General features: G+C 39.4%; 1 protein-coding gene across 1 annotated transcript in view; it reads right to left on the bottom strand.

Moving 5' to 3' along the window:
* LOC137281457 (diacylglycerol kinase delta-like) overlaps positions 1–22591 on the bottom strand; it is a 153606-nt gene that overhangs the window by 92253 nt on the left and 38762 nt on the right. Inside the window, exon 5 of the mRNA XM_067812695.1 lies at positions 17704–17784. Within this exon, the coding sequence (XP_067668796.1) occupies positions 17704–17784 (81 nt within the window). The remainder of the gene's footprint in view (positions 1–17703; positions 17785–22591) is intronic.

Here is a 22591-nt window from a genome sequence, read left to right on the forward strand (position 1 = left end):
AGTCCGAATCATTTCCATGGAAACTCAGAAAATAATATCTCACAAAAACATGTGAGTACCAAAACTTTAGGTTCTGACTGATATATCTACCAAGTTTTGCACAAAAATATTGAATGGTTTTTGAGTTCTGCTCCGGAAACGAAGCCCACCCCACCATTAGACTAACACCAAAATGTTCCATGGAAAAACAAAAAAAAAATAAAAATGACAAAACTCTGTAAATAGCAAAAGGCACAACTATAGGTTGAGATTATTATATCTATTAAGTTTGGCCTAAAAATATTGAACTGTCTCTGAGTTATGCTCCGGAAACAAAATGATTATGGGTGGGCGGACGGACGTCGACAGACAGACGGACAGACAAGGCATCGACTATATACTCTCCCCGCATTACACGCTGGTGGGGATAATAAATGTGACACCAAAGCAGGGTATGAGCTATTCCAGAAGCCATCGTGTGAACCCAACATCCACTGAAACTACGCTAATTAACGCCGATAAATTACCTTGTCCATATAATCAACTGTTAACTCAATCAGTTTATCCAAGTTACATAGGTCAGCCTCACCACTTAGAAATTAATCCCCCGCACACCAATTCACATAGAGATATCAAACACTTTACTGAACTGACCAATAGCATCCCATTCCCCTGGAAACTGACCAATGGAGTACGAAGACCACTTCCTAGTTCCCTAGCACCCATGTTGGACAAAATCTAATTCCTTACCTGCTGGTCAGTTGTTTATTGACCAATATCTTCAGTTGCAGCATGCTAACAATCAATGCCCACTAATAACTGACACTGACAAATCCATTTTCTTCAATGTGTATTTACCACAGACTAATTATAGTGTCCCTGTAAATCACAACATTTAAATATTTTATTTGCTACTTTACATGTAATGGGTCCTTTGATAACTGAACATCACACATCATGAATTTGCATTCTGAAATTGAGCTGTAGCGAAATGATTTTAAACATCGATAAAACAGTCACTTTGAGGTTATACACCCTTTCTGCACTGCTGTTTTCTGCAAACTATCTGTGACATACAGATGAAATGTGGACAGTCATATAGCATGTCTATCCTCCACTGTATTACTAGTAAGTTATGAAAAATGTCGGAACAAGAGTTGGTCAAGGGGTGGAACTAGTACAAAAACTTGGTCCGTTTGTCTAAGCCTTGAGTGAGATCGCCAGCTTTGATTAGTCTTTGAACAACAGTGTTCAATATCAAGGGAGACTTGGGTGCCTTGAGGAAGGATCTAGTGGTATTTGAACGTAATGAACCCATCAATCAATACCATTAGAGCAGTGACAAGGACACCTGAAGTTCATGCCTATGATGGGTGCAAGGTTCACTTACAACTAAAGGTGTGACAATATAGAAAATTCACGCTACGATACGTATCATGATATCTTGGAACGATACGATATGATTCCATACACGATATGATAATGATCTGCTATCTTCAGCTATTTTCTTTAGAAACGTATATTTTGATATCTTGTAACAATGTAAATATTGTCATACCAGTCAATTTCTAGTGACAATTAACAATCTATTGGTCAATGATATGTATCACGATACGAAAAAAAGTACCGATATATTTATCGTTCAATAAAGTATCACGATTATCGATACTACAATATATTGTCACAGCTCTACTTACAGCATAACCTGTCACAGATGAAAATGAAAGGAAACCTAATACAGCAATGACAGAACATCTGTGAAGATCCTTAAAACTGATCTCCAGCAAATCATGCTTGCAAGAGGCAATTAAAGGGATCAAGTGGACAGGCGCACTGTCTGGGTTGACACATGCCATCATATCCCAACTGGGTAGACCGATGTTAATGCTGTTAATCCCGGGACTGTCTGATCCAGACTCAATTATTTACAGTCTGTTGCCATATGGCTGGAGTAATACAGAGTTCTGTGTAAAACTAAACTCACTCACTGAGTACCTGTCGATGAGGAACATACAAATGCAATGTCTTGTTCATGGAGTTGATGAACTACCCCTGATATTACAATCACTGTCCAACAAACATTCAGGCATAACATTTGTTAGATTCTATGATGCTTCGTTTGTTGTTTAATGTCACACTGCAATATTTCAGCTACATTACGAAAATCTATATATAGACTAGACAATCCAGTGATCAACATCATGAGCATCAGCATGTCAGTTGCCTCTTATGACAAGCATGGATTTTCATAGGTACATTGGCTTCTACACAATGCACATATGTACATAGAGTACACAGAAAAAATATATTCTGCGTCCCAAGAAAATAAGTGAAGAAGTTTTAAATGGAGTCTCACTCCAATCCAGAATGGGCAAGTCTAGATTTCTTCAGATAATGAAATTCAGGATAGCTCTGGGTTTATTCTAACCTGTCATACAGACCCATAAGCAAATACATTCAAGAAATTCCATGCAAGTCTAGAAAATGTGACAAGTCTGGAGTACCACAGTTTCTGAAAATGTGACAAGTCTGGAGTACCACAGTTTCTGTAAAATGTCACAAGTCTGGAGTACCACAGTTTCTGAAAATGTCACAAGTCTGGAGTACCACAGTTTCTGAAAATGTCACAGGTTTCTGGGCTCCTTTTCCTTATATTTTATGATTATAACTTACAAACATTTTTTCTGTAGAATATGTTCTTGTTAGGGAACACATCTTAGTCTCGGTGGATTTTGCATAATTGTTGCTTTTCAATCAGATGTTTGTTTAACCATGATAACTGTATTCCTAGCACTAATTGTCCGTCTACTACAGTGCACTAGACTGCAGGAACAGCAGTTATGGCCATCAGTGTATTCAGGCATCAATCATGACCTCTGTGAACTGACCCATCCAAGTCCTGCAGTAATTACCCAGATGGTCATAGACTGACCCCCACAGTACACTTCCCCCTTCATGACCAGGCATTAATAATGCCAGCATGGACCCCTAAAAATTAAGCAGGAATTTCCAAGACCTCTGCTACAGAAAACGCCTGCATCTGACAGACACAAATATCCCTAAACAAAAGGCATGGCAAAATTAACAAAATGTCTTTAACCTCACAATTACATTATTTAAAAATGGATAAAACAAACAGAACTCTTTATTGTGGGATAAAACCAATATTTATCTTGTAAGAGAGTGAGTGAGGATGAAACCTTAGATTATATATTTCAAAATTTCTGTTGTACTGAGAAAGGACACAATGAAGTAATATTGCTAGTCTTGTTTCTTAGTGAGCATGAAAAGTTAAAATACTTGATTTATCTAATTTTGAAAACTCTCATTGATTTCATACTTTTTCACATCTTTTTGAAAACTCTCATTGATTTCATACTTTTTCACATCTTTTCAAACACATGCTAACATGACAAGATCCTGTGTATGCATATAGAACACTTGGAAATAACAAAATTTTCATGACTGTCATTTCTACATTTACTGTATCAAAATCAGTTCTGTTCTGTCAGACAACAATGAAGTCTATTTCCAAAACAACACCAAAACGGGTCTCCATTGTGATAACAGCACAAAATATTCACACCATATGACAAAATATTTCAAAAACATTAACAAACAAACCTGAATCATAAATGTATGATCTGTGATTGTCAGAGATGTTTTACAATTCAACCAAAGACCACTCTGTCAACACAATCATTGACAGCAACTTTCTCAGTCATTTTCTCAAACCTTTTCCTCTTAACAACCCAGCTGACTCATATCACATGCCTTCACGCCCTTAGTTTCTGATTAAGGAAAACTGACACCCAAATTTCAAGATAATTCATCAAAATTAAAGTTTGAAGAAAACTAGTAACTGCTCTATGACAGACAAATATGTCAAACTTACCTGATTCCTGTCTAGAATCACATGTACAGACCTATCCTCATCATACTTTTCCATTTACACACACTACTGAAAAGTTTCATATTTTGTAAAAGGGATGAGGTTGACAAATTTTTCAAAACAAAACACATATATCTAACCAAATTTTCAGTTTATATTTCAGAACTTTTTCTTATTAACTATATATTTGAATTGCTGTTCTTGCAATTGAAAATAAACAATTTATACTAAAGATATACAGGATATAAATTTTACTAGCCACCACTTCCCCCTTGGATCCAAAATGGTATGTTCGATCAAAGAGCATGAGGTTGCCAAGCTCTCTTACTGGGATGCTGTGCTTGAGGCTCAATACGGTAAGTACACCTATATTAAAATAATTTTCACATTTTAAATGATTATTAACATGTTGTCATGCATTTTCCCACATTAAATTCAAGTGTGTATTTTAAGAAGGTAACTTTCTGAAGCAAGTGGAATTTATGTAAATGAAATGTGTGTGGAATGACTACCACACCCATCGTGGCCCTCATGTCTGGGTATCATGTTTCAACCCTTTTGGTGAACCAGTTCACCCCCCTCAGAGTTGTCTGCTGCCTGTTGAAAGTGTTTCCTGGTGTCTATAAATAGCACCACTAATTACAAATGTCTGACGAACAGCTATTTATATAGTTGGGTTCTCAAATGAATGTAAACACATGCATGTCCACATCACATGGAACTGATCATGTTTGAATGAATGAAGTTGAATCATGGGAAGACAACTAGAAACCTGTACCGAATATCCAGAATGTATTCACTATTAGGGACCTTTCATAATTTTTGGCTAGGGGGTTAATGATTTTTTTTTTTTTTAGGAGAAGCGTGTTCAGTGTGAGTGTTCCTCACCTAAAATTTATGAACAGAGTAATTTCCCCACCCACCACAATCATGTACAAAATCAATGACACTCCCATAATTTGTAAGCATAATTTTTCATATTAACATATAGAAAATTGCTGACCCTCTCAAGTACATGTGTACAAACTTCACCTCGTCAGAACAAACTGGGTGACCCACCCACCCAGTTTAAAATCATGATCCCCCCATCCTTAAATTATGAATGGACCCTTATAAACGACCATAGTTATAAATAATAGTCTATCAGACTTCGCTCCCAGCTGTGATGTTTTCTAAATTACTTCATTATTATCGTTCAACTATCATCTAAAACTAATGTCCCTTACAACTTTGGAAAATAAAACGTACTTCAAAGCATCCCTTAACAAAAATGTTTTACATAAAATATTGTAACATTCCATAATCTTTTAAGGTTACGGTGACATTACTTGAATATTACTGCGTACTGTTATCATTATTTATACATAATAATACACACAGCAAAACTAAACCTTTGAAAACAAGAAGTCATTCAGATCAAACCTGAAGAAGTTATTGTACAAAATGTAAACCTGATATTCAGTGAAGTTATGGAGGGAGTACAGTGAACACATAATTCAGTGATTGGAAATTTGGAATATGCAGTAATCGGAACTTCTTGTAAAAAAACTTTCTTAAAAATTATCGAAAATATTAACCAAGTAGGGTTTTCGATGTAGCAAAGTATATTTTCAATCAGTTTCAGACCGAGCAACCTGAATGATGGGGTTAGATGTGGATAGTGGTGTGGAGATTTGAAAAACAAAGGCAATAATTCATATTTACCAATCATACATGTATGACAATGTATATCAAGGCAATATGCGAGTACTAGAAAGACATTACCAATCTGCAAAAACACAAAATCTCTACCCATAGTACCTTAAGAAGCAGCTAGTCCCCTATGCAGACACATGGACAAAGTGTGAAAACTGATCAGTGATGTCATTTGGCGGAAGTATGCGTCATACACCGACTTTCCATTAACATACTCACAACTACTCGCAGAGATTTGTTGTTGACCAACTGATCAGTGGTCACCACACAGACAAACATGTATAGACAGAGGAGGTTTCCACAGTGTGGAGTGCAGTACATACAATCAATCCCTGTATCATGTGAGACGTGGAAAGAGATCAATCCATACTTTTTGTACTAATTAAATATTCTCTGAATAAATTTCATAAGACGTATTCAGGGATGTTTGTAGTTCCAAATATATTAATAGATTTGCACGGCATTAGTATCATCAATACCGATATTGTGAATTTAGTTTTGTGCCGCCCTTAGCAATATCCCATCAATTTTCTGTCGGGAAACACCAGAAATGGGCTTCACACCTTGTACCCATATGGGAAATCGAGCCCGGGTGTTGCTCGTGAGGAGCGAACGCTTTAACTTCTAGCATACCCAACCGCCACAGTAATGGTGTTGAAGGAAGGCTAAATTCACCCCTTAGTCTGCTAGCGTCATTAATGAAGGGTCAAGCTATAAGTAACAACAATTCTTCAAAGTTGTAAAATCTTCGTTTTTGTTTCAACCAAATACAACTGGGGTTTTTTAAAAACCATAACAGTATGGAAAAACACATGATTTATTTCTTTAATGTTCGATACATTCTGTTTCAAATGGCACACATTTTATTCAAACTGTTGATATGGAAATCCATTTGTTGACACTTGCTGAAACGTGTCGGACATAAACTAATGCTTAGTCTCTGAATAGATAATCATAAATTTTGATGGCAGCCAAAAAACCTATTATAAATTGAAAAGGAACCCCACTGAGACCAGGGATTCTGAACCTGGGGAAATCTAGACTTGCTTCATTGAGGACTTTTGCATTGCAGGGAGGCTAGGATGTAGGGAAAATAATGTGGTTCAGTGACTATGAGAGTGTCAGACCATAGGCCTGGTCAAATTCAGTAGTAGGTTGCTACCCGCTCTTATGCGAGTCAGGGTGAGTCAGATGATAGGGACATGATTAACACAGCGGTATGACACCGATTCCTTAACGCAGCAGATCTTCCAACAGACCACTTCAATGTTAACAATGCAAGGATATCCAGGAGCACCGGTCGTTGACGTTTAAAGGCAGCCACACTCTGCTGTAGGCAACTTGCATTTCGTCCACCTCTAACACCACGTCACAGGCAAGCGCGTTTGAGATGGAGTAGACATCACGGCCAGTGGTCTCGTGTGCTCTTCACAGATGAAAGCAGATTGAATTTGAATGTCCACGGTGGTGGTCGGCAGAGGACAGACAGACAAGGCATTGATTGTATCTCCTCTCCACCTCCCCATGATAACAAACCCACATAGCCACTTTTTAGCGTACACACAATACATGTTGTTCACTGGCCCGGAGGCAAACATGGGTTGATATATCCTCGATGTTTGTTTATGTTCCCCATGTTAATTTTGAATTGTTTGAAGCAATTGTACAAAACTTTTTGTAGCCATTACTAGAATTTGCTAAGACACCAAATTAGCCGAACTTATCTCACTTCCATCGCATTCGCAAAATATCAGTAATTTCTGTATATCGTACGTGATTCATTGTCACTCGAGAAAAAGAATTACTACAACGAAGTACTAAATGAGTTCCGCATTCCCAACGGCAGGGTACATAGAAAATGTTACGCACTTGTAAACTGGGTACATTGAAAATAACAGAAAAGCGCTCAGCCAATCACTAAGCGACATCTAGGCGTGAAGTGTGATAATAAACATTATGATGACACTCTTAGCTCTATCATTTTAAGAAACGTTTTTAGGCTTGTGTTAGGCTGTACATCGTTTGACCCTTTATTAATGACGACTACAGTCCGTTGGCTCAAATGAGGACGATGAATTGCAATCTAACATGGAAACTGTTAAACATAGCATACTCAGTGAAATGCTGATCATAATCAAACCATCATACCAACTGTGTGAGGATTTTCTGTCATAAAAATGAAAGTTGTTTATCATATTAAAGTATTCACAGTTCACTGTGGACATGGACAGCCATGTGTTGGTGAAGCACGTGCACAAGTGCTAAGAAAGTCATTTTTTCATTAACTTGTGCTGTGCCGTCTCAATCTTTTCTCGCACAATAGCTGGGACTTTAATTTCTGTTTCTATGCCAATAAAGCTTCGATCTAAACAATATGTTTGAAAAGACTGTACGATACCGATCACTGCAAGAAAAAATATGATCACTGCAAGCATAAGCATGCACAGTGGGTGTACAGTCATTGGACCCCAATCACTTCATGATCACATTTAGATAGATAAAATGAATATTATGCATTCAATAGGGCAAAGACGTCACATACATGTGAAAAAGTGTATCATTAATAATATCGGCTTATTGAAATATTGTAAAATCAAACCATTAGGAAATAAATTTAGTATTTGTCTATGTGAAACAATATGTTCTGTCGATAATCAACGATTGCTTCTTTCATGTTTAACATACTAGCTTGAAACTTTCTATTTATTACCACCACGTCCTGTGCATTGGTGAAATGCTAATATTTCAACCATGTGTTCATGTTTCACAAATGATGACTAGATTTTTAACACCGATCATACATTCGCCACCAAAACAAGCACGCGATCACTGCAAATGCAGGCGGACAGTCACCCCATCACTGCTTTGTACAGGACAGTGGTTCCAGGGGGTGAATATCATTTAAGCTGACAAAATCAAAAACAAACAGATACTAGAGAGAACTGTTACTGAAAAATATCACTGAAAGATTTCTCCAAAACAATGCTTCTTTTCAGAGAAAACTTCCATGGAACTGGCATACAATCATGCAGGTCAATACAATTTCTTTCCTGATGACTGTCCTGATCCCACGTACACAAAGCGATCCAAGCGCTACAACTATCTTAAGCCTATGTTGGACAATGGGTGCTACAATCATTGTAGAGTTAAAATCGCACTGTGTAAGTGAGCCCTGGTTTATAACTTCAGATACTACAGATCTATACTCTGAAAAGAAACAAATATTTTTCTACTTTTTCCTTCAACACTATCCTAATTACTCAATGAAAATGTCATTTTTAATCTTGGAAGGATATTTTTCATATATCACCATTTATTATTTACATCAAAGTTATTATCACTCACATGATATTATACTAATCGGTTCTCAAGCAACTATTACATTACCCAAAGGTCAACCTACACAACAAAATATGCAGTGTTACTGAAAGGACTTTAAGATGACTTTGGTTTCAAGAAAAAAAACTCTACGTAAAACATTCAAAGGGTGTCATCCCGTAAGAACCTCAACAATCTATGCCATTGTCATTGAAGAAAATAGACCCAATGGGAATGAAGAAATTCTTTGAAAATTGTTTTCCTTCAAGTTTGGAGAGTTGCGGCTGCCATCAACTCCTAAGGCCTACCGCTGGGTTTACTCCAGACTGAAGCTGGAGATAGTTCCAAGTGAGTGTTTTTCTGGACAGACAATAAAAGCAAGAAATGCCATACACAAAATCACAAGCAAGTCTACAGCTGTAACCCTTGTGCACTCAAACACAAATGGAAAATCTAAAAGAAATATTCTGACATTTTTAACCAAGAATTTCAACATTCATGCATATTTTGTCAGCAATGATTATTACTGAGGCATCAATTAATGACATACATATGCCAAACATTAATCATGTATTGTCACAGCTGGTCAATGTATCAATCACATCAATGACACATCAATCTGCATGAGTGAGTGAGTATAGTTTTACATCGCTTTTAGCAATATTCCAGCAACATCACATCGTGAGACATCAGAAAGGGGTTTCACATATTGTATCCATGTGAGAATAAAACCTTTGGCATGATGAGCAAACACCTTAACCACTGGTCTACCCAACCCCTCCCCACACATCAGTGTGAACAACGTTGGAAGCATGGCTGCACAATCATGAAGTTTCTTCTCTTTGAGGATGGTGAGCAGGTCACATCACATCTTACAGCGGTATTCCATGATTTTAAAGATTTTAAAGTGAGCAAGTGTGTATGCTCTACATCGCTTTTAGCATTATTCCCACAACATCATAGTGGGGGACACCAGAAACTGGCTTCATACCTTGTACACATGTGGGGAATAGAACCCAGGTCTTCGGTGTGATGAGCAAGTGCTTTAACCACTAGGTTACCCCACCATCCCGTAAGATTTAAAGATTGTGGGATATGTTAGTAAGACACAAATCTGAATTTATTTAACACATTCCTGCACAGAAACATGATTGTTGTTGTATTTTTCATTAATCAGTTCAGCCCTCACACAGTCACTAACACTTTGTATAGCTTTCTGTGTTAGTTGCAATCAAGAGCACATCCCTCCAGCCAAAGCACATACACTCAAACACTATCAACACTAACAAATTTATTAAATCCAAAATGATATTCGAGTACTCACCAACAAACAATCTTTTCGCTTCTATCAAAGCTAGAAACAATCTGACATTACTGAAGTGTCAGCTTTTACAATTTGGACATTTCATGCAATGGAAAGGGCCAAATGAACCTGGCTCTCCATAGGGCAGATTTCAAAGCTAAGCTGTCCTTATTCAAGATGGCATCGGCTGTCTGCAACAATTTTAGGAATATTAAGTGCTTATACTGTAGCCGAAGGGCTATGATGCTCTTCTATCACTTTAACAAGGGCACCTCCATGGAAGAAAATTCTCAGTATGGTTGTGGAAATCCCTAAAGGCATGGAGGAGTGAGTGGTCACTCGGAAACTTTCCTCGCAAGTTTTTCCCTCAAGGTATGGACTCAGCACATGACGCATATCAGTCAAAAGCTTGAGTAATCGAATCACCGATAATTGGCCATGGAGGTCATGTGGGGAGACTTCTTAAGGAACCTACGCAAGTTGAAGAAGGAGTTGCTCGGATCGGCCAGCGGATTTGGTGGCAAATTGTTGACAAAATGCATACGACACATGGAGTGAGATTGAGTTACTGGCCATGTTACAGACACACGTGACAAGGGAGGGGATGAGGCAGCAATGGCAGGCTGAGTGCATCAGATGCTAACGTCTTGATTGTGTTAGCTGTAACTGTGTTAGCGAAACAAAACACTTTCAGGATGGGCCATGGTTTAACCACTTGCAAAAACCTGTCAATCACTTTCCTATCCCAAAACCCATTACACAATTACCTGAAAAGCAAATAGTAATGTAAAGTAGCAAGATAATAATATCAGTGTTGAAAAGTAACAAAATCATCTCAGCTAATCTGGAAACTATTTCATTCCTTGCATTCTGAACACTGATATGACAATCAGTTTTTCATGACATTAGATACAATATTGTATACAAGTAGTCCTTTCATAAAAACTGTTGAATTACGTCAACACAAATGAAAAATGTGCATTCTTTCATCATCCTCAAATAGCAGAAAATGCACCTTTGAGTAGGAAGTTGGATATTCCTTTCACAAAATAAATCCATTTTCCAGACATCCAACACTGCACAATAGCATTTACACATAAAAGGATTTCACAAAGTGTTCAATAAGGAAGTTTTAACATGTCCATTTGGATAAATGTCACTGCAGAACAAGCTCGTCAGATGAGTAAGAAACTGCTTCCCTAGCAACATATTTATACACCTGATGTCTAAACAGCTTATCAGTGTAAATGGAAACATCAAATGAGCAAAAAGATCCATAATCCATTACACAAGCTCCAACAAAAGTCTTGTACTTTAAACAATCGAACATTATCAAACAACTGCGAAAATACCGAGGGCTCATAAATACCCTCCCAGAGCAGACAGACACGTCGCTCGTCCAGAAGCAGATTGAAATATGACATTGTGCATTGATGACATTGCAGCATTTTATCGTGAACGACAAATTGCCGGCACTTATTGAAGAGAAGGGACGTAGGCCTATCCCAGACTGTTGTCCATTAGATGGGGAGGTCCATTACTCAGCAGTTTGGTTGCTGATGACAACAGTTCCAAGTTACAAATATCCCCCACTCACAAACACCTCTGTCTTGTAATACAATGGACAGCTGTCTTATGCAATAGTTTGTTTCCCTGTTTAGTTACTTAATGACTCACAGAGGTAAAATTCCCTCTAAAGCAGCCATCTGATGAAATAATGTCTGTGCCAGACAATCATATGATTGATACTATGAGCAAACATGGGATCACTTAGGTCACCATGACCGACTAGTATTCCAGATTCCTAATGCCAGCATGGGTTGGTGGGGACATTCTATCCTAAAATCCTCTGGGAAGTCAGCAAGAGAATAGGGTTTAACACCGCAAAATTCCTGCCACATCATGGCGAGGGACACCAGAAATGTTGTATGTAGTTCAGAGCATTTTCACATCATATGCTGGTGTTTGGTTCTAAATTCAAGTAGTGAGTTAAAATATTAATGAAACTAAACTCGACACTGAAACTACTGGGATCTAGACATTCATGACATTTTCAAGGATGTACTGATTTAATATATACTATTTAGTTCAGTAATTTCGCATGTCAGGTGCAATAGCATAATGTTAGAATCTTAGTTGTCAATAACATTTATATTTCTGGGTAAATATGATGATGCACACCAGCATGTTTAGTCATGTAAACCACTAAAAATAAGAGAAGTTAGTTGTCGTGTTACGATCGATGTGCTTAGGTGGACGGAATTACCGGACGGCATTGTTATGTTGCTAGCAGCTGTCAAGAACAACATCAATGTTGGTTCTCATTCTAAAAGGTTCATCATTTCATCAACAAACCTATCAACATCCTTTCTGAAGGAAATCCCGAAATGTATGTTCCATCATTGACCTTGTAACCATAGAAACAGAATAATGGCTAGAAACAGTCAATGGATGAGAATAAAAAATACCTCCTCCTTATCTTCTCACCGACTGATATCATTAAAGGATATTGACTTGTGCCACAATCATTACAGAATGAAGTATTGACAATTATAGTATGTACAAAGATTTTCACAAGTCTAAAAACTGTTGGCTTGACTTGGCTCTGACTGCAGCTTTCATCAATATTTTACAACCGTAATTCAGTCAATTATTTCAACCCCGAATAGTCAGGAAGTCAGAATTATCCACAATTCAATGAGTGATTGAAAGTCACTGTGACTCAAATTGTCGTCTGCTGCTATGGCCTTTCAATTTACAGACCATCCTTCCTGTGATGGGCGATGGCGATCTTCAGTAGATGATCTGAAATCTCTCAACAAAACCACCTCAGACTTTGCCATGCATGGCCATTATCATTCATTTTAACCACACTTGAAGTGACCGAAGCTTAATAGCGAACTTCGACCATTAGGAGAACTATTTCCAGTAGTTGATTGCGGTCTGTGGGAAGACGAGAAACATCAAATGAAAGGAAGGCACAGCACCTTGATTGTGCATTGAACTTCAATTAAGACAGACTGCTTGACACAAACATACATATGATTTCCTATGACCTATCTTAATGCACTTGAATATTTCATTACCCTCTACAAAGCATTGTTTCAGATAAAAGTCCACTGAATTGTTTAAGGTTTCTGGATTACAATAATTCAGCCATAATACTTGTTCTTTGATCCGACGTGTGGTAAAAATAGATATATTATCCAGCACGCATTTAATGAACTAGCAGACAAAACGGATTGTTTCTTCGAATCCAGCCGCTTGCTGTGTACTTCAGTTGAACTACGTGTAACAAATCATGGTCATAAAAAGTTTATGAGTGAGTTCATGGGACACCAGAAATGTGCTTTACACATTGTGCCCATGTGGGGATCAAACCCAGGTCAAACACTTTAACCACTAGGTTACCCTTTCACAACAAGCTAGCCAGCAGCACCTGGAATTCTTCATAACCATAGTAACCTGTAGGTAATTATTCCCTATAACCATTTCATTAACTGTGACAGCACAGCATTGTGACGTAAGAAGTCTCCTGTTAAATGGCAACTCAAGACTGATTTAATTAAAGGGAGGAAATTCAACCAACTCCAAAAGGAACGGGCATCTGACGAGTTGGTATATCTGATATTAACAGACCGTTTGTTGAGATTATTAATGTCAACCACTCTCTGCTAGTAATGTCAAGGACAACTCTGTGTATCAATGCATTTGAGTTTGAACCTGGGTACTGTGATCATAGATCTGACAATTTACACTCACACATACCCTCACATGCCTGCAACAACTGTCTTCCCTCTTCTATGACAAAGTCCTCCAAGTCCCCCAACACCCCTCCAAACCAATACAGTGGCTGCATAGAATATCCCTCCATTTCATACATACCTACCACCTGTGAGCCAGCCTCTGCTACCAATTAGGATAAGCTTTCCAAGGGATTAAACAGGCCTTCCATCATAGACTAAACGATCTTCCCTCCTGCACTTAAAAGAAAACGTGGTGCTCAACCCCACAAATACTTGAAAATAATTACCATCCAGCACCTAAGTTTATTTTTATTCTTTTGAAAGTGTTTCTTGGCAAGCATGTAAAGAGGCGTAAAATCAAGATGGCTTCAATCCTCCTAATATGAACTCTGTACTGTCTCCACAGTCTCTTAAATATTGACAAATTACTTTGTCTGTTTTCACAGTGGCTAATTTTCTGTGTAACTGGGTATACTTCCGTGTACTACTGGTCTAATGACAAGAAACTGATTGTCAGACATATAGGTGAACATCTCATCTTCAGTAGTGAGACATTGTTACAAATATCATATTTCCAAGGCCAGTTTAATTAGTAGTGTCAGGTCAAAGCGACTCACCTGAATAAATCCATAAAGACAGACACTTAACAAAAGTTGTTTTTAGTATTGATATTCCAATATTTAAATGAGTGTCAGATCCTTCAATTGTACAAAAAAAAATGGCAGAGTAATACCTTTTTCAATATGGCTGCCACAGAGGCCATATTGAATATCAGATTATTAACCTCTTGAACTGTTTGGACCTTAGCTTTCATCTTTGGAGGGAACATTCATGCAAGGGTTCACCTTCATCGTTCCAACAGTTTCTGACGAGATAATGAGATTTACAATGAGTAAAGATAAGTGAAACAACAGGCTGCAAACCTCAGCACAATAACTCAATCACCAAAGGTAAATAAGACACATAAATGACACACACACCACAAATAAGACATTATAAACTGTATCAGTAAGAAAAATAAATATCATTTTATTCCTACTTTTTCAAAGCAAAAACAATTCAAATACAAATCAAAACTATAAATAGAAATTAAAATCCTATTTCAAATCACTGAACCAACTTGAAATCAATAATCCAATATGTTACATAAATCCTTTTAAAAACTCAATCCAACCAAAATTAACCTCATACATATTTATAACTCACCAGCTAAAGATCTAATCATGTTTCTAAGAACACTATTACTCCAAAAATGTGATTGTTGCCTGATCACTGTTCAGATTTACAGCAATCAGCCCTTGCAACTCACCTTTCACACATCTGTCCATCTATCCGGTGGCATGTCCAGTCTGTCCTCTGCCCAATAATAGGGATGTCTGGTAACAGCTGTTGGACAAGGCTGATCTAATCAAGATGAAACGCTTCTCTTACGCTATGCCCAATAATCGCTCCCATTCCCGTGCATTATTGTGACCACCTACTCTCATTTACAAAGTGACGCCTGCCATGGGTAGAATGAAGGTAAACTCATCGCTACGGCAACTTGGTCCACTGACACCATTTTGTTGAGGTAAAATATTGATATTCCATTCACTAGCAGGATGGTTACTTTCTTGTGTATGTTGCAGGAACCTGTTTTCTAAGTGAGTGGAAGTGTGCTGGTAATGGCACTGCAATTAAGAATGTCACCATTTGGGTTGAACATCTCAACAGCATTTTCCAGGATCATTATCCAAACAATACCACGTAAGGTCTGAAGGACTTTAAAAATGCTAAAACATGTAGTTACTGCTAAAACTAAAAGGATCATGCTTTTCTTAAGAAATATTATGAGTGTGACTAAAGCAAGATATACGTCAAAACAAAATGTTGATATAAGCACAATCTTGGATGTACCAGGAATGACAAATCAGAATCTACTCAATCATGGGACTGATTTCAGTTAATAACCTTTTTTTTCACCAAAATAAGAACAAAAAATCTCATTGATGGCTATCAAAACTGGATTTTGTCTACAGATTTGTGAGGGTTTTTTTGTTGATGCTAAAATTTTTCCAAACAAAGTTAGTATGATCTGCAGCTATTGGACACTAATTCTAACAAGCATTGGCAGCTGGAGAGGAGTTCTAACATGTATGGGATGCTGAAAACTAGTCCTCATAAGCATGTGCAACTGAAGACTAGTTTAAACTAGGATGTACTGGTGACAACCAGTTCTAACAAGGATAGGCTGCTGAAGACCAGATCAAACTTGCAAGGGCTACTGAAGCCACATTCTAACAAGGATGGGCTGCAGAAGATCACTGCAGAAGATCAGTACTAACCTTGACCTTTTCAGTTTAATTCACTGGTAATCATACTGTTCTGTAAATCCACAATCGCTTCAGTACAGTGAACAATATTAAATGTACAATAACATTGACTTGTATTGTACAGAATTAAGTCAAACTGAATTACACAGCATATATCTGCTTAAATAAATCAAAAGAAATCTGGAACTTGATTTTTCACCATAAGATGACCATAAGCTAACCACCCTCAAAGCCACAGAAACTTCAACCTCAAAGCCACTTTCCTCCAATCTGTAGGAAATGTCTGTATCATTTCCCCAAGCAGGTCAGTCAACACAATCAAATATGGATGGTCCTTAACACCCACATCATGTTCAGACTACCACAAAATGTCTGCACCATACAAACACACCATGATAAACGCTGACAGAAGAAAGAATAACTGTTACACATCAGATACTAATAAACATACAACTAATTTCAAGTTGGGTAAAACATATGAATCATGAATGAAATGAGCACAGCTGCTGATTTCCCACAGCGAGCTGCGTATCTCTCCATTCAGGCTTCCATTTATCAAATTATGAACTAATTCCTTCTCACATGTGGCATTCTCTCATAACGCCAGCATCCAATATTTAACGTGGTATTTGACAAAACACATGCAAGGGTCATAAAGACACGCCCTGCTGACAAGATACACACTGATGTCATTCTCAAATATCATCTACACAAGAATGCCATTCATCACCATGTGCCCTGCACTTTATCTTCCACTGAAAAGTACACATGCACCAACAAATGAGAAATGTCGCAACTTTGCCAATCGGCAACTGCCTTTAGGCTATGGGAGTGTGGGTTCAATAAAGTTTTCAATGAATCTGGTTGGAAATGATCTAAATACCGTTACAGTGTCTTTGACATGTTTCCAGGAATGTGCTTCAAAGAGACTTGATAAAGTGAATAATTCAAGCTGACAGGCATTCCTATGTTAACTGGTGGCCTTGCTGAGACTAGATCTTGATGAAGGGACTGGATCTTTAGAGCTTGGTTTCCAGGGCGCCGATGTAGAGGTATGATGCCGTACCTTCACGTCAGGGCCTGTAGCAAGGCTTAAAGCCAGGACTTGAAGTCTGGGCTGTGTACTACCTGCTGTCTATCACATAAACACCTGCTGCTGTCATCTAGATACCTGCTGCCTGTCACTGAGACACCTACTGTCTGTCACACTGACTCCTGCTGCCTGTCACACAGAAACCTGCTGACTGGCACTGAGACATCTGTTGACTACCACACAGACACCAGCTGCTTGTCACTGTGATACCTGCTGCCTGTCACGCAGACACAGCTGCATGTCACACCAAAACCTGCTGTCTGTCACTGAGACACCTGCTGCATGTCACACCAAAACCTGCTGTCTGTCACTGAGACACCTGCTGCCTGTCACACTTGTTACCTGTCAATAAAACACAGACTTACCTGGAAGCTGTGGTTGATATTCTTGGTGCTGCATTCAGCTACACTGAGGTTTGTCAGATCGATCTCGTCAAAAATCAGAGACTGAAACATATGAGTACTGTATATTGAGGTTGTCCTGATACCTCTGTATCACCAATCAATAGTTAACACAATATTCAAGACAATCATAGTAAATATGCAGCTGTTTGCATATGTTTTATAATGAACTGTTCTTGGGGATAACTGAGCTGAACACTGGGGTTAGTGACACTTATACGGGAGTTACATTTATAGCCTGGATATCATGGTGTGAACTATACAATTAGCCCAACATGATGTTCCCTGACACTCATTGAATCACCCTAACCCACACTCTTATGAACAATGTATTCACATTCACCCACTCTTAAATAATTTACCTACGCTACCCCACTCTCTTCTGAACAATTTACTCACTATAACTCACTGTCTTGCAAACGACTTAATCATCCTTAACTCCCTCATAATTCACACCCTAGTTCCTTCAGACACAAATAATTCACACTCTCTTTCTAAACACTCAAAACACCTTCTGTCCATTTGCTAACCCACTAACAAACAATCCACTCACTCACTCACCAAACAATCCTATCTCTAACACTCACACCCCACACATCAGCAGCTCATATACAACTCAGACTTAACTCACCTCTCACCAACAACTCACTCACATCTCAACAACTCAACCACCTCTCACCTACAACTCACTCACATCTCAACAACCCAACCACCTCTCACCAACAACTCACTCACATCTCAACAACTCAACCACCTCTCACCTACAACTCACTCACATCTCAACAAGTCAACCACCTTTCACCAACAACTCACTCACATCTCAACAACCCAACCACCTCTCACCAACAACTCACTCACATCTCAACAACCCAACCACCTCTCGCCAACAACTCACTCACATCTCAACAACTCATCCGCTCACTCACATCTCCACAACCCAACCACCTCTCACCAACAACTCACTCACATCTCAACAACCCAACCACCTCTCGCCAACAACTCACTCACATCTCAACAACTCATCCACTCACTCACATCTCAACAACTCAACCACCTCTCACCAACAACTCACTCACATCTCAACAACCCAACCACCTCTCACCAACAACTCACTCACATCTCAACAACTCAACCACCTTTCACCAACAACTCACTCACATCTCAACAACTCAACCACCTTTCTCACATCTCAACAACTCAACCACCTCTCACAAACAACTCACTCACATCTCAATAACTCAACCACCTTTCTCACATCTCAACAACTCAACCACCTTTCTTACATCTCAACAACTCATCCGCTCACTCACATCTCAACAACTCAACCACCTCTCACCAACAACTCACTCACATCTAAATAACTCAACCACCTCTCACCAACAACTCACTCACATCTCAACAACTCAACCACCTTTCACCAACAACTCACTCACGTCTCAATAACTCATCCACTCACTCACATCTCAACAACTCAACCACCTCTCGCCAACAACTCACTCACATCTCAACAACTCATCCACTCACTCACATCTCAACAACTCAACCACCTTTCACCAACAACTCACTCACATCTCAACAACTCATCCGCTCACTCACATCTCAACAACTCAACCACCTTTCACCAACAACTCACTCACATCTCTACAACTCATCCACTCACTCACATCTCAACAACTCAACCACCTTTCACCAACAACTCACTCACATCTCAATAACTCATCAGCTCACTCACATCTCAACAACCCAACCACCTCTCGCCAACAACTCACTCACATCTCAACAACTCATCCACTCACTCACATCTCAACAACTCATCCACTCACTCACATCTCAACAACTCAACCACCTTTCACCAACAACTCACTCACATCTCAATAACTCATCCGCTCACTCACATCTCAACAACTCAACCACCTCTCGCCAACAACTCACTCACATCTCAACAACTCATCCACTCACTCACATCTCAACAACTCAAAAACCTCTCGCCAACAAGTCACTCACATCTCAACAACTCATCCACTCACTCACATCTCAACAACTCAACCACCTTTCACCAACAACTCACTCACATCTCAATAACTCATCCGCTCACTCACATCTCAACAACCCAACGACCTCTCACCAACAACTCACTCACATCTCAACAACTCAACCACCTTTCACCAACAACTCACTCACGTCTCAATAACTCATCCACTCACTCATTTCTCAACAACCCAACCACCTCTCACCAACAACTCACTCACATTCTCAACAACTCAACCTCTCACCAACAGCTCACTCACATCTCAACAACCCAACCACCTCTCACCAACAACTCACTCACATCTCAACAACTCAACCACCTCTCACCAACAACTCACTCACATCTCAACAACCCAACCACCTCTCACCAACAACTCACTCACATCTCAACAACTCAACCACCTCTCACCAACAACTCACTCACATCTCAATAACTCATCCATTCACTCATTTCTCAATAACTCAACCACCTCTCGCCAACAACTCACTCACATCTCAACAACTCAAAGACCTCTCGCCAACAACTCAGTCACATCTCAACAACTCAACCACCTCTCGCCAACAACTCACTCACATCTCAACAACTCATCCGCTCTTTCATTTCTCAACAACTCAACCACCTCTCGCCAACAACTCACTCACATCTCAACAACTCAACCACCTCTCACCAACAACTCACTCACATCTCAACAACTCAAACACCTCTCACCAACAACTCACTCACATCTCAACAACTCAACCACCTCTCACCAACAACTCACTCAAATCTCAACAACCCAACCACCTCTCACCAACAACTCACTCACATCTCAACAATTCATACTTAACTCACATCTCAACAACTCAACCACCTCTCACCAACAACTCACTCACATCTCAACAACTCAACCACCTCTCGCCAACAACTCACTCACATCTCAACAACTCAACCACCTCTCGCCAACAACTCACTCACATCTCAACAACTCAAACACCTCTCACCAACAACTCACTCACATCTCAATAACTCAACCACCTCTCACCAACAACTCACTCGAATCTCAACAAACCAACCACCTCTCACCAACAACTCACTCACATCTCAACAACTCATACTTAACTCACATCTCAACAACTCAACCACCTCTCACCAACAACTCACTCACATCTCAACAACCCAACCACCTCTCACCAACAACTCACTCACATCTCAACAACTCATACTTAACTCACATCTCAACAACTCAACCACCTCTCACCAACAACTCACTCACATCTCAACAACCCAACCACCTCTCACCAACAACTCACTCACATCTCAACAACTCATACTTAACTCACATCTCAACAACTCAACCACCTCTCACAAACAACTCACTCACATCTCAACAACTCAAACACCTCCCACCAACAACTCACTCACATCTCAATAACTCATCCACTCACTCATTTCTCAACAACTCAACCACCTCTCACCAACAACTCACTCACATCTCAACAACTCAACCACCTCTCGCCAACAACTCACTCACATCTCAACAACTCAACCACCTCTCACCAACAACTCACTCACTTCTCAATAACTCAACCACCTCTCACCAACAACTCACTCACATCTCAACAACCCAACCACCTCTCACCAACAACTCACTCACATCTCAACAACTCATACTAAACTCACATCTCAACAACTCAACCACCTCTCACCAACAACTCACTCACATCTCAACAACTCATACTTAACTCACATCTCAACAACTCAACCACCTCTCACCAACAACTCACTCACATCTCAATAACTCATCCACTCACTCACATCTCAAAAACTCAACCACCTCTCACCAACAACTCACTCACGTCTCAATAACTCATCCACTCACTCATTTCTCAACAACTCAACCACCTCTCACCAACAACTCACTCACATCTCAACAACTCAACCACCTCTCACCAACAACTCACTCACATCTCAACAACTCAACCACCTCTCACCAACAACTCACTCACATCTCAACAACGCAACCACCTCTCACCAACAACTCACTCACATCTCAATAACTCATCCACTCACTCATTTCTCAACAACTCAACCACCTCTCACCAAAACTTCACTCACATCTCAACAACTCAACCACCTCTCACAACAACTCACTCACATCTCAACAACTCAACCACCTCTCACCAACAACTCACTCACATCTCAACAACTCAACCACCTCTCGCCAACAACTCACTCACATCTCAACAACTCATACTTAACTCACATCTCAACAACTCAACCACCTCTCACCAACAACTCACTCACATCTCAACAACTCATACTTAACTCAAATCTCAACAACTCAACCACCTCTCACCAACAACTCACTCAAATCTCAACAACCCAACCACCTCTCACCAACAACTCACTCACATCTCAACAACTCATACTTAACTCACATCTCAACAACTCAACCACCTCTCACCAACAACTCACTCACATCTCAACAACCCAACCACCTCTCACCAACAACTCACTCACATCTCAACAACTCATACTTAACTCACATCTCAACAACTCAACCACCTCTCACCAACAACTCACTCACATCTCAACAACTCATCCACTCACTCATTTCTCAACAACTCAACCACCTCTCACCAACAACTCACTCACATCTCAACAACTCAACCACCTCTCGCCAACAACTCACTCACATCTCAACAACTCAACCACCTCTCACCAACAACTCACTCACTTCTCAATAACTCAACCACCTCTCACCAACAACTCACTCACATCTCAACAACCCAACCACCTCTCACCAACAACTCACTCACATCTCAACAACTCATACTAAACTCA

Source organism: Haliotis asinina, chromosome 4 (genome assembly GCF_037392515.1).
Source record: "Haliotis asinina isolate JCU_RB_2024 chromosome 4, JCU_Hal_asi_v2, whole genome shotgun sequence".
NCBI lineage: Eukaryota > Metazoa > Mollusca > Gastropoda > Lepetellida > Haliotidae > Haliotis > Haliotis asinina.